This window comes from Chelon labrosus (assembly GCF_963514085.1).
Source record: "Chelon labrosus genome assembly, chromosome: 20".
Taxonomy (NCBI): Eukaryota; Metazoa; Chordata; class Actinopteri; order Mugiliformes; family Mugilidae; genus Chelon; species Chelon labrosus.
In genome coordinates, this window is record NC_140353.1 from 11,709,329 (window position 1) to 11,721,200 (window position 11,872).

Consider the following 11,872-nt stretch of genomic DNA (forward strand, 5'->3'; position numbering starts at 1 on the left):
AAGAGCCCCCATATCTCAGCATTTCTCTCCCTCAAACCGCCTCGCTCTCCTTAGCCTTGTCTCCGTTCCCTCTGCGTGCCTCTTTTTTTTTTTTTCGCTTTCTTACTCCCTTCCATGCTCCCTCTGCCTTTCTAGCCGCCTCTCTCTGTATCAGTAGAGACACTTCTTAAGCCCCAGCTGGGGAAAATACGGTGGCTGGGTGGGGGGAGGGTTTCAAAAGGGTAAGTGATTGCCCTCTAGGGGACGAAGCAGAGAGAAAAAAGCAGGGCGCCTTATCGCCCCAGCCTCCAATAGCACTGCTGGCTACCACCCAGAGCCGGGGGGATAGAGGAGGGTGGAAGGGGTGCAGGAGACGCCAGCTAGATGCTACACTGCCTCTTGACACAGCAAACTCAGCAGGGAGCCTTCCATGTCCCTGGCTGTATGGGCTCAGCTCAAATCTGCACAGACAAATGCTACCAAATTTTAGAGTTACTGCTTCAATTGCATCCTGTAACTATTTGAACATTTATTTAAATGGTCACAAACTGTAGCACGTGTTTCTGCTTGCTTTATGATTCTGGGTTTTAATTTGAAGAATTCCACGAATGATCAACTATTTTCTTTGAGTTGGATTTTTATCAGTGAGGGTCTGTGGTGCTGTTGCAGGTGTTTTGTATGCTCACACACTATATACAAAATCCATAAAGCAGGATGTACTACTGACCTATTTCCTTCGCTCAAATGCAGACGTGGAGAAAAAAAAAAAAAAAAAACAGCGTGGAAACCACACCAAAAACAAAAAAAAACGTGGATAACGCTGGGCTGCTCGGAGATAAGTGTGAAATACACGAGGTTGCACCGAAGTTAATAATACACAGTCTTCCTCTGAAGCCATTACCAGCTGCTAAAATGTGTCCCTCTGCTGCAGACAAGCAGACGCACCGACGCATCCAGGCGCCTGCAACAGTGTCCAAGCGCCACCTTCAGTATTCAACCTAAGGGAGGGAAAAAAAACAGGGGGGAAAAAAAAAAAAAGAAAACAATCACAGTCTACATCTTTTCCTCAAGATACATCTGCGATAGAGTATTTGTCTATCTGGGGGAACGATTTCACATATTTTCTGAGAAAAAAAAATAAGGAAATAGACTTTAGTCTTATGTGCGCTTTGGTGCGTAATGTTCATCTCAGGAGCGCATAGCGCTAACTGTGTGTTTAATATGCCTGTCTCGCCCGGCGTGTTGCCCCAGACACTGTGTACCACAAATCCCCACCTCCACTCCAATGAGAGGGAGGAATAAAAGGGTTAAGGGGAGTCTTGGATGGAGTCTGCTGGGCGGAGTGGAAGGGACGTGATTGGACGACTGTCTGTGACGCAGGGGACATGAAAAAGCTGATAACTAGTTAAGAAGGCTGTTTGTAACTCTGGAAAAAGAGTGCAGAGCTTGAGACACATTACGCAGAGGACGTGGACGAACCGGCGCAGACACAGAGAGCAGAGCCGTCTTGGCGGTGTGGGACTGTTAGACACTGCAGCGTCCGGAATCAAAGTGACTTGGAACAGAAGGACAATGGTGCAGCACACGGACAACAGCGAGACGGATGGGAGCATGTCCAGGGAGGCTACCGACTCGGAGGAGAGTGAATTTATGGCATGCAGCCCCGTAGCGATAAACCCGGACTGGTGCAAGACAGCCACCGGTCACATCAAGAGACCCATGAATGCGTTCATGGTCTGGTCCAAAATCGAGAGGAGAAAGATAATGGAGCAGTCGCCGGACATGCACAATGCAGAGATTTCCAAGCGCCTGGGGAAGAGGTGGAAGATGCTCAAGGACAGCGAAAAGATCCCGTTTATCAGAGAAGCCGAGAGGCTGCGGCTAAAACACATGGCTGACTATCCCGACTACAAGTACAGACCGAAGAAAAAACCAAAGCTCGACAGTTCAAAATCATCAGCACCGTCTCCGGAGAAGTGCGGCAAAATGGCAAAGACTCCCAGCAAGAAGTGTTCAAAGATAAAGACTAAGAGCGGCTCCAAGTCCTCTCACGGCTACGTCGAGGACTGCGTGTTTCCCAGCCTAAAAGTTACAAAGACTGTAAAAAGTGAGCTCACCGATGAGGACGACGATGACGACTACGAGGAGGACTACCGGATGGGGATTAAGCCGGGGGAGGAGGAGCGCCTGAGGCCGTACAATGTAGCCAAAGTTCCCGCGAGCCCAACTTTGAGCTCCTCGGCGGAGTCCGAGGGGACGAGCATGTACGACGAAGTGCGGAGCAACAACAGACTGTTTTACAATATCAAAAGCATAACCAAGCAGAGCACATTGCACGCTGCTTCCGTCTCACCAGCATCCTCCAGGTCGGTCTCCACGTCCTCCTCCTCCTCCTCGTCCAGCAGCAGCAGCAGCAGCAGCTCCTCCTCTGGAGAGGACGCGGACGATTTGCTGTTTGACTTTAGTTTGAATTTCGCTCCCAGCGCCCCAGGCTCAGAGCTGGGCAACCCCAATTCAGGAAACCTCTCCCTGTCTCTTGTGGATAAGGACCTGGACTCGTTCAGTGAGGGCAGCCTGGGCTCTCACTTTGAATTCCCAGACTACTGCACGCCAGAACTCAGTGAGATGATTGCCGGAGACTGGCTGGAGGCGAACTTTTCCGACCTGGTCTTCACATACTGAAAAAAACAAAAAAAAACAGTTCCTCTAGTAATAACAGAGAAGGGAGATATGAAATTATATGTGTCCCGGTCAATTTGTCCCTAGCCCGGCCTCCTGTGGGTTTTTCTGAAGGGTCCTGGAGGGAGGTGGAGGACCAGGAGGCGAGGTGAGGTTTGAGGAATGAGATGCTTATGAAGCCGGTAGCAAAAAAAAAAAAAAAAAAAAAAAAAAAGGAAAGAAAAAAAAGCAAAGTCTGCAGACTTTTTTTTTTATCTGGCAGCATGACAGGGTTTTATGGATTTTTCCCCCGTAGGTCTGCATTTACTGTTCAGCTTAAATGGACCACAAAGGGAAAAAAACGTGAACTTCTATGCATCCTATCCTCTTAAAAACAAAAAAACTGCAGGGAGCTGAACTCGGACTGTGGACTGTCTCAAAGCAAATCTGTGAACTGACAAGTGTTCAGGATGTTACTTTACAACGGTTTATGTAATTTCTAAATGCCGCAAATGTTTGTTTGTTTTTTTTGTAACTGATTCCGTTTACCTCCTGGTTTGGAACAATTACGCAGCCTAAACCTCTGCAGAGTACAGGTGTGGAGGGAACATTTTGATACATAACAGACCTCATCTTTTTAAAAGAAAAGTAAGATATTTTCAGGCATATTTTTGTACAGTTCAAAGGGAATGTTCTTACTGTGCTTTCAGTGAGTTTCAGGCACTTCTTCCCTTTATCATTTGTTTTTAGCATGCAAGGGAGTCCTGGTTTTAAGGATTAAGTTAAATTAAGACTTGCATCAAAAATGCCTTGTGATTTTAAACTAGGTTTTGTACAGTTGTAGAGCAGATTTGTTGAGTATTTGTAGACGATACAATGGCATCATGGGGAACACATACCTCAGAGCTGGAACTAGTTTCAAGATTGTATATGTACTGTAATATAGTAAAGTTAGGAGTTTATGTATATCATACTCGTGATATGTGGATGGGTCCCAATCGCAGGTGTGAAACTGGATTTTGGTATTTTTTATGGCACATACTGTTTTTCCCCCTTCTCATTTTTTTGTGCAATATATACTCTCTAAGATACAGACCATCAACAATTGTAGCAAGTGATGGAAAAACAGACTCGTGCACTGTCAACATCATTTCATGTTATGATGCTGAAGCCTGTCCGGGCAGGATAATAAACAAATCAGCTGGAACTGATACAAAACAATTTAATATGGCCTCATGGTGTGATGCATACTATTGAAACGGATTGATATCACAATTTGAATGTTATTTGACACATACGATTGGATAGTGGGCGCATATATCTGACACCAAAACACCTCAAACCTGACTGCAAATTAGGGAAGAAGAGTTCCGAATAAAATAACGAGAGAGATAGAGAGAGAGAGAAAAGGGCATAGTCTGATACAGTGGTGGTCTGGCATTAGTTTTAACAAGCAAGCAAAAAAGAACATTCCATAGTCCTGTTTCATGAAATGAAACTTTATTTTAAAACTGAAGACTGCCTTCTTTTTTTAAAACATTAACCACAAACCTGTATTTTTTAGTTCTTGCACTTAAAAAAAAGCAGATATTGTTTATTTTTATGTGGGTCTTACATATGAAGTCTGTTTGATAAAAAAAAAAATAAAAAAAAGGTTTTGGGATATGACCTAATTATACGCCGAGACGTTTTGTTGGAAGTTCTAGGCAGTAGTTACTTCACATTCCAAGTGTGAATCTGTCTTTGACTCATCTTTTAATAAATAAGTACCTACCACCATCGACTGTCCTTTCAGTTTGTGAATATATGTACACAAATGTGTTATTTGTTGCGTTTGAAAAGGATGTGATGACAGAATGATGCCTATTTTGTATGTAGGCGGCTACTTTAAATTGATGGGCTCAAACTACCATGTGAATTCACATTTAATAAAAAGGAGAAAAAAAGGAAACTTTTAAACTGCAGCGTCGAGGTGTTTTACTCTGCCTGTTATTTTTTGTTTTTTCTTGTTTTTGCTCTGCTTCCTCCCTCAACACCTCCTTAAAAACTGGGACACTGCGGCTTTAAGAAATTGAATTGCCCGCTCGGCTGAGCTGAGCGATGTGATTGGTGGGCTTGGTGGTCTCCTTGGAAACGGAGCTGGAAACAGGAGCCGCTCCGCTCAGCGTGTGGGAGCTCTCAGTGTGTCTGGTTTTCATTCAGAAAAACTAGCACTCTGCCCGGCACAGAACAGCTTGAGAACTGTAAGAACAGAGGGCTGGGGGGAAAAAAATGTGACATATGCAACTCAGGGATAAACAATGGCACTTACTAGAAGCAGGCAGGGTTAACTTCCCCCCAAAAATGTGCAGAGTTTTTTAGAGAAATGTAATCTACATGTTGAAAATGTAGTTCAAAGGGCCACTTAGGGCCGCCAATTCTTAATTTAGCCACTAGTGAGCTTGTGCGAGGCACGCTAGATCAGGGGAATGGTAGAGATCAGATGTCTAAAAAAAAAAAAATAATAGTTCTCAGTTGCACTCTTTAAAAAAAACGCAGCTTTTTTGAATGTTTGCTGTCCATCTGGGATTTCAAATAAAAAAAACAAAAACAAAGGATGACAAATGACTCACTACCTCTGAATTAACCTGAGAGAAGCAAAATACTATTAAAGGTGGATTTATAAAATAAATAAAGTATGGAGATAAGATTAGTTTTTGAAAACAGCCAGACCGAGGTACAGGGATGTTGTCCCAGTGTTTGCTACTGCATCTTAGCCCCTTAGCTCGGCTGATGTCATATAAAATGCAATCAGCATTACACACATTTACAGTAATTACATCTGCACTGCGTTCACCTCACAAGGACCACAGGTGCAGCTTTTTGTCTCGTCTCCGACTCCGGAGAGACCCACCTATAACACTTTTATGTCTATAGAACCAAAGGCCTCGGCCACTGAGATATTTGCGTTCATTACAGCAATAGAATCTAATGATGAATATTTGCCATGCATGGCTGCCCAGGTACTAGCCCCCCATTAAGTCAGTTTGCAAATCTGTAATAAAACATTTATCTAGCTATTACTTTACCTGACCTATTGGTCAAAGTTGCTAATGGGTTCCAGGGCTATTCCCTGCAGAATCTCAACATTGATTTTGTGTTCCTCTGAAATATCTGCTCAGGGCTAATGCCACCGGTACACGTTGAAATGAAATTAGTGACCCGTTGAAATTTCCTTCTATTTCCTCCTTAAATAAATAAATGGAAATCTAGAACGCTCAGAAGACACTGAGTGAGATACTGTCTCCCGAGCACAGGTGGGGGTGTTGTGGGGACCAAAAAAAAAAAAAGCAATTTTCAATCCCACGAGCGTTTAAATCATTCATGTAACCTAGCATGTCACAGTCAAACGCTGTACGTGACACCTATACAAAGACCCCCGCAGCAGAACTGGAAGCTGAGGGTTGATCTCCCAGTCTTGCGAGTGGACATCTAAAATATGTCAGTGCCATCTCGGTGCTCAATTCCTCTGTGACTGGTCTCTGTCTCAGCCTACTGATGTTAAATCCAGTAATAATAAGGCCTGTTATGACTTCTCCACATCCTTTTTTTTTTTTTTCCCTCCCCCTCCACGCTGACTCCCAGTGAGCTCAGATGCATTACATCACTGCTTAGCTTACGCCGCTGCGCAGTAAGATTCCACGTTGTGTCATCGCTGATCCACATGTGCTCTTCTTCTCCCAGTGGGAGGCCGTCTAATATTGCTGTGGGAATACACATATATGTTCTCCATGCTGTGGAGGGGGTGGGGTGGGGTGGGGTGGAGTGGGGGGGGGTGCATAACAACAATAACAGCGCCGCCTGCCTAAATTTAAACCCGTTTACTGTCTGTTAATTGACGAGTGGGGAAGATTTACGGTGTCGCCTCCTGATCCTCTGTCTGCGACCGGGGCGGCGTTGACGCCAGTTCTGGCCGAGCAAGCCCCTCTCCTGTTCTGTTATACAAGCATGTCATGCTGTTACACACCGCCAGCGCTTTACAGATCCTGCAAGGTGTGTGACAGATTATTGAAATGACACACCGGCAGTTGGTCCCTTGTGTAACAGAGTCCCGCAACACGATCCAGACAGGTAAGAAAAAGCAATTTGGGCCATAAATATAATTTATTATCTTATGAATCCAGATGAGAAAAAGCACATGTTTATCATTCGGATGCCTGTATACCGTGAAATCTTAGATACAGTGACCTTATAAGTGCTCATTTCTTAGGCTGTGCGGCTCCCTTGCTGATAGTCAGGGGGAATTTGTCTGTAAAATTGCCTGCCTGAGCAACAGTCCAGTCCCCGTGTCCTCTGCTCCAGTCTTGGCCCGGGGCGACTCCTGCTGCTGTTGATGGCTGTCCATTTGCTCTGCCTCCTCCGTGCATGGGAGGGAGGCAGAGAGGGAGCATCGGCCCCATCTGCTGCACTGATATTTACTATCCCTTCACATTTGCGAGATGTTGGGGGGGGTGTCAAGGGCCCAATTCCCTCTTGGTGTTTCAGCACCGATGCACACATGTGCGCACACGCACTGGAAGGCAGAGAAGCAAAGTGGAAAAAGTGCTGTTCATTTAAAACAGAGTTAAACTCATTTAACCTAGCTTGGACACAAAACAGGCAGTGCAACGGATAATAGCTGGAAATGAGGAGCTCGCATGATCTGCCGCCTGATTTTCCATTCGCAACGTCAGTGCGGCTTTTCATTATTTACCAAAGGCAATGAGACACTGAGAAGAAGTTTTGGGGGAGCTGCTGCGCTGAAAGGCAGACACAGCAGGTTGTCGTGAGCCGTTTAAGCTGGCAGAACTATTGTCTCCCCGACACAAAAACAAACAGTTCAATCACTCCTCCCTGAATCTGTTCTGACACGTGGTAAGATCTCATTGGGAGGAGGTCACTTTTTTTTTGTGGGGAGCTGCTGGAGGTCGCACATCACTCACGCGAATTATCTGGTGAGCGGGGCAGGAGCTCAGTCGCACACCTGCTTCTCTTTTCAAACCTCTGTGTTACATTAAATGAACTGAGCTTCCTGGATGGCAGGATTTTTTTTTTGCAGATTTCGGGGGTTCTGGCGACGGCTCTTGTTTGCGGCGCTCAGTGTGTGTGTGTCAGAGAAAACAAATGGAGCCTTTTCCATTTCAAAAAGTGCCACAATAATGGACTCGGCGTAATTACAGCCGACTGGTAATGACATCTAGCTCTGTTTAGAGTGCAATCACATAAGTTGGTTGGCTTGATTGCGGTCAGTTTGGGATTTACATAACCTTGTTTGGAATTAATTGCGACTCGGTGCCAGATATTTATCTTAGAGCTTCACAGCAGCCGCAGAAGCCCCTTGCACTTTCCAATAAGAAAAAGGTCATAAGCTCCCTCAACTCCAATAGACTCATAACGTTTGCAGCGTTTCAGTGGTAATTTGAAATTTTAATCCAGATCTGGATGCATTAGTGGGATGTTTTTTTTTACACAGTCACATGTGTTTGGTGCAGTTTTTATGGCTTTGGTTAATTCAGTGGTCCATATGTGTTTACTGTGTAAACTGTTTTTCACCAGATAATGTTGTTGCCCTCTAATCAAATGAAGTGGTGTATTACTAGAGCCCCCATAAGTCTGTTTGGCTTTTTGCCCAAATGCATGGATTTAAGACTTCGCTTGTTTTTTTTTTTTGTATCTGGGGATTGTGTGATTGTGCGTGAGCATCTGGATCAATTTATACATTATACTTTAGGTTGTTGTTGTTGTCACTGGGCTAGCGATTTGAATTAACTTGATGGAGCTTAATTCTAACTACTGACAAATAATCTGACTGAATGCGCTCCTAACCACGGCACTCTAGGTACTCAGTAAAGGTACTCTTCTGGAACTCTTCATTTTAATGATACCAACAACAGACATTCATGACCCCCTGCCTCCCCACCCCAGGATTAAGCCAGGCAGCAATCTAGATTCTAAACTGCAGCTCAAGGCTAGCCCATGCAGCTCCCCCCCTAAAGCTAGAGGCGAGCCAGCAGTTGGTCATTCATATGCATCTGAAACCTAATACTCCGCCGCTGCTGCTGCTGTGCCCCTCAGCGGCCCCACCTTTCCTGACTCACCAGTGAACCTCGACTCCTCCGGCGCACTCTGACCATTCTACACCCCGCGCTTCCTCCCTTCCCTTTTCTTTCTCGCCCTCCCCCCCCCCTCCCTACGTCCATTTGCATGTTGCCCAGGTTACACTGTCAGGGTACCCCCCTCACAGTTAGACTCAACACAGGGTCTCATTTGATAGTCTTTGCTGCTTCAGTAAATAATTAGCACACTGAATCCTCTGGGGCCCTATACAGGAAGCATGGCTTGCTTACCAGGGGGGCTAAGGTTCTAATGATTGCTATCCTGCGTGGTTTTGGATAGCAGGCGCCCTTGCCTCCTCCTCAAGACAGCCTATGTGAAAAAAAACAGCACGCACTCTTTTATAATTAATATTGAATGTGACCGTGGAAGGAGCTGAACACACTTGATTTATATTCTAAGAATATATTCTTTTTTTTTTTAAAGATTTTGCCTGCATGAATCCAAGAAGCTGAATATATGTTTTTAGGTATTTCTTTGAGGAATTCAATGCAATTTATTCTGTCTCCAATCGCCCATGTTTATTAGTCATGCACTTAGACAAATCACACCTATGCATTTTATGATCAGTAGTTGCATAAAACATTTATTTCAACTCCTGGCAGCAGTTCCAGCTCCATTCCTCTTGTTTTTTTTGTTTACAGCAGTACATATTTTACCAAACCAGAACTATTTCTGGATGGATACTTGATTTCGGTGATTAAGGAGACACTCAGGCAAAGCTGAATTGCTTCTATAAAACGACAACTCCTGCCAGAAAGTCCATTAACTGCATGTATTGCATGCAGTTAACGGCAACTATAGATGCAACTTCGGATGTTATTGTAAGCGACGGAGAGGCGAAATGACAACGTGCCAAGACCAGAGTGGGACTTAAAAAACTTCCCTTCCCCCAGTGCCCTCCAGTGTATGTTGATCTCCCAAAAGGGGCAAAGGGAATCACATTGTTGAATAATTCATATGGATGCGTATGAACAATTCATATGCATCACGCTGAATCTATATCCATCACAGGGAAATTCATGAAAAATACAGTGCACACCAAAAGCTATACCTTGAAGGTTGCCGAGGGACAAGCAAGTAAATCTGTGTCTCTGAGAGCTGAGCGCACTGTTTGCAGCGCCCGCCTCCTCTGAACGGGATTCATAGTTCGATTTTATTGCTTCTGTTCCCGTCACAACGCAGACTTCGAGGCTCAGACCTGAGGAAAATGAGGCACGGTCAAAACAAGAAGCGAGGCTGCGCAGGGGTGACTTTTTACGCACCACTGGCGCAAATGTGGCAAACACGGCCTTCTGTGAGAAGTTCTGCACGGTTGTAGATTGTTGCCGTAGCCGGTGGGCGCCAGAGCCGTAACGTCTGAAGAGATGTGACATGTAGGCCCGCTCCTCGCCGCTGATCTACACAAACACCGCTGACACGTAAACACACACAAGCCCGGGCTCTTTCTGGTCAGGAGTTATTCATTTTGTTGAGCACCTCGGCAGCCAGTGGAGAAATGCTGTCACCGGGTCATTACAAAATACCCACAAGCAGTTGGAGAATGTCCTCACGAATACAGGAGACAGATGTGGGCCTGCAGACCGCTGCCTGAGCGCTGCCGGTTGATGGTGTTCTAAATGACCTACATTTCCCTTCTGCAGACATTGTATCTTATGGCATCATGACAGGACGGACTATTTATTCTGACTCATGCTGCACCTCAGCCAAGTCTATTTAACATATTCAAAATGTCACTAAATCATTTTTATTGTTTTTTGTGCGCGTACGGATCTGATATTTGAATTCAGCATCGGCCTGCACTTTATCATTCCGATCAAAGTATTGTGTTTTTGATGTTGGCGCCCGACTCCGGACCGGCAGCTCGACTTCTGCTCACATCGCGTCTGTACGCGGCTCACCTCTGTACGCGGATCACCTCTGCGGCGGGACGGCGGGACGGCCGTGCGGCGAGTGGTAGGGATGAGGGACGCAAGTGTGATCAAAAGAGCGCTGCTCATTGATTTTCAAAACCACACATTATGCTGCAAATATATATCAAAGGGAACAGCCAGCATGGCCTCCGTGATACGCTCAGCATGATTTAAACATGCTAAGACCATGTTTAAGCCTCAAGCTAACACATTTTAACTCTGAATAACGAGGTGTTGGTGCCTCCATGCCTGCACATGGGAGCCACTGAGGTAAAAAAAAAAAAGAAAAAATAGAAGAAGGAGAGAAAATCAAAATGGGTATAAAGGGAACGGGGGAAGGAATACAAAAAAAAAAAATGCAATACTGTTATTCGATGAATTATTGAACTCCACTTTTCATATTTCTTAATTAGAAAGGGTAATCCAGTAATTAACCCAAGTACCAGCTGGCTGGTACAGTATATATCGCTGAAACACATTGTATAATCCCGCTTGCAGTATTAGCGTGAGCTGCAAGTTCCCCTCACACCAAAAAAAAAAAAAAAAAAGAAAACTCACTAATAATCCCATTAAGCCTTACTATAGAAATACTCATCTTTTAAGCGCCAGCCTCAACCGTGTAATTGCTGTGCATTTAAAGCAATTTGGCCGGTGGTGACAGAAACCTGCTTACTGCTGAAAAGTTAATGACACTGAAAGCCAATACTACACCCTGGCCACTTAGCCCTACCGTTTGACAGAATTTGTCATTACACAGTTCCTTACTCAAAAACCGATGGATTTTACGTTTTTCCCTGTGATAACTCCTAAATCCGCGGACACACACACAAAAAAAAGCTCCGCCTAACGGTATAGCCTGCAAGGCCGAGGCGTCCGAAAGGATTTGGCGTCCGTGAAGGTAATACCGCTGACGACTTGACAATGACAGGCAACAAAGATGTGTTCAGATTGTGTTTAAAGATAGATACAAGGCATCAGAGTGATTGAACGGTCCCAATAACAGATTTAGTTGTGTTTGTCCAATTTCAATCAGGCAGCCAGGCTTGTTCCTGTCATGACAGAGTCCCCTAGCACGTTGGAATTGCGTGACTGATATCTCATACACTAGATTTCTCACTTCAGTGCACCCTGGAAGCCAACCTGACCAGCCCTACCACCCACCCACACACACAATCTGCCTTCCCCTGTTT

The 11,872-nt window shown here is 45.0% G+C and overlaps 1 protein-coding gene across 1 annotated transcript; it reads left to right on the forward strand.

Annotated features, from left to right (window-relative positions):
- The first annotated feature begins 1,429 nt into the window (after positions 1-1,429).
- On the forward strand, positions 1,430-4,595 carry sox11a (SRY-box transcription factor 11a). Its single transcript, XM_084568612.1, has one exon. It carries the CDS (start codon positions 1,552-1,554, stop codon positions 2,659-2,661), a length of 1,110 nt encoding a protein of 369 aa, XP_084424738.1. The 5' UTR covers positions 1,430-1,551; the 3' UTR covers positions 2,662-4,595.
- Positions 4,596-11,872: the final 7,277 nt, after the last annotated feature.

Coding starts and splice junctions, on each gene's coding strand:
- sox11a (XM_084568612.1), top strand. CDS start 1,552: ATGGTGCAGCACACGGACAACAGCGAGACGGATGGGAGCATGTCCAGG.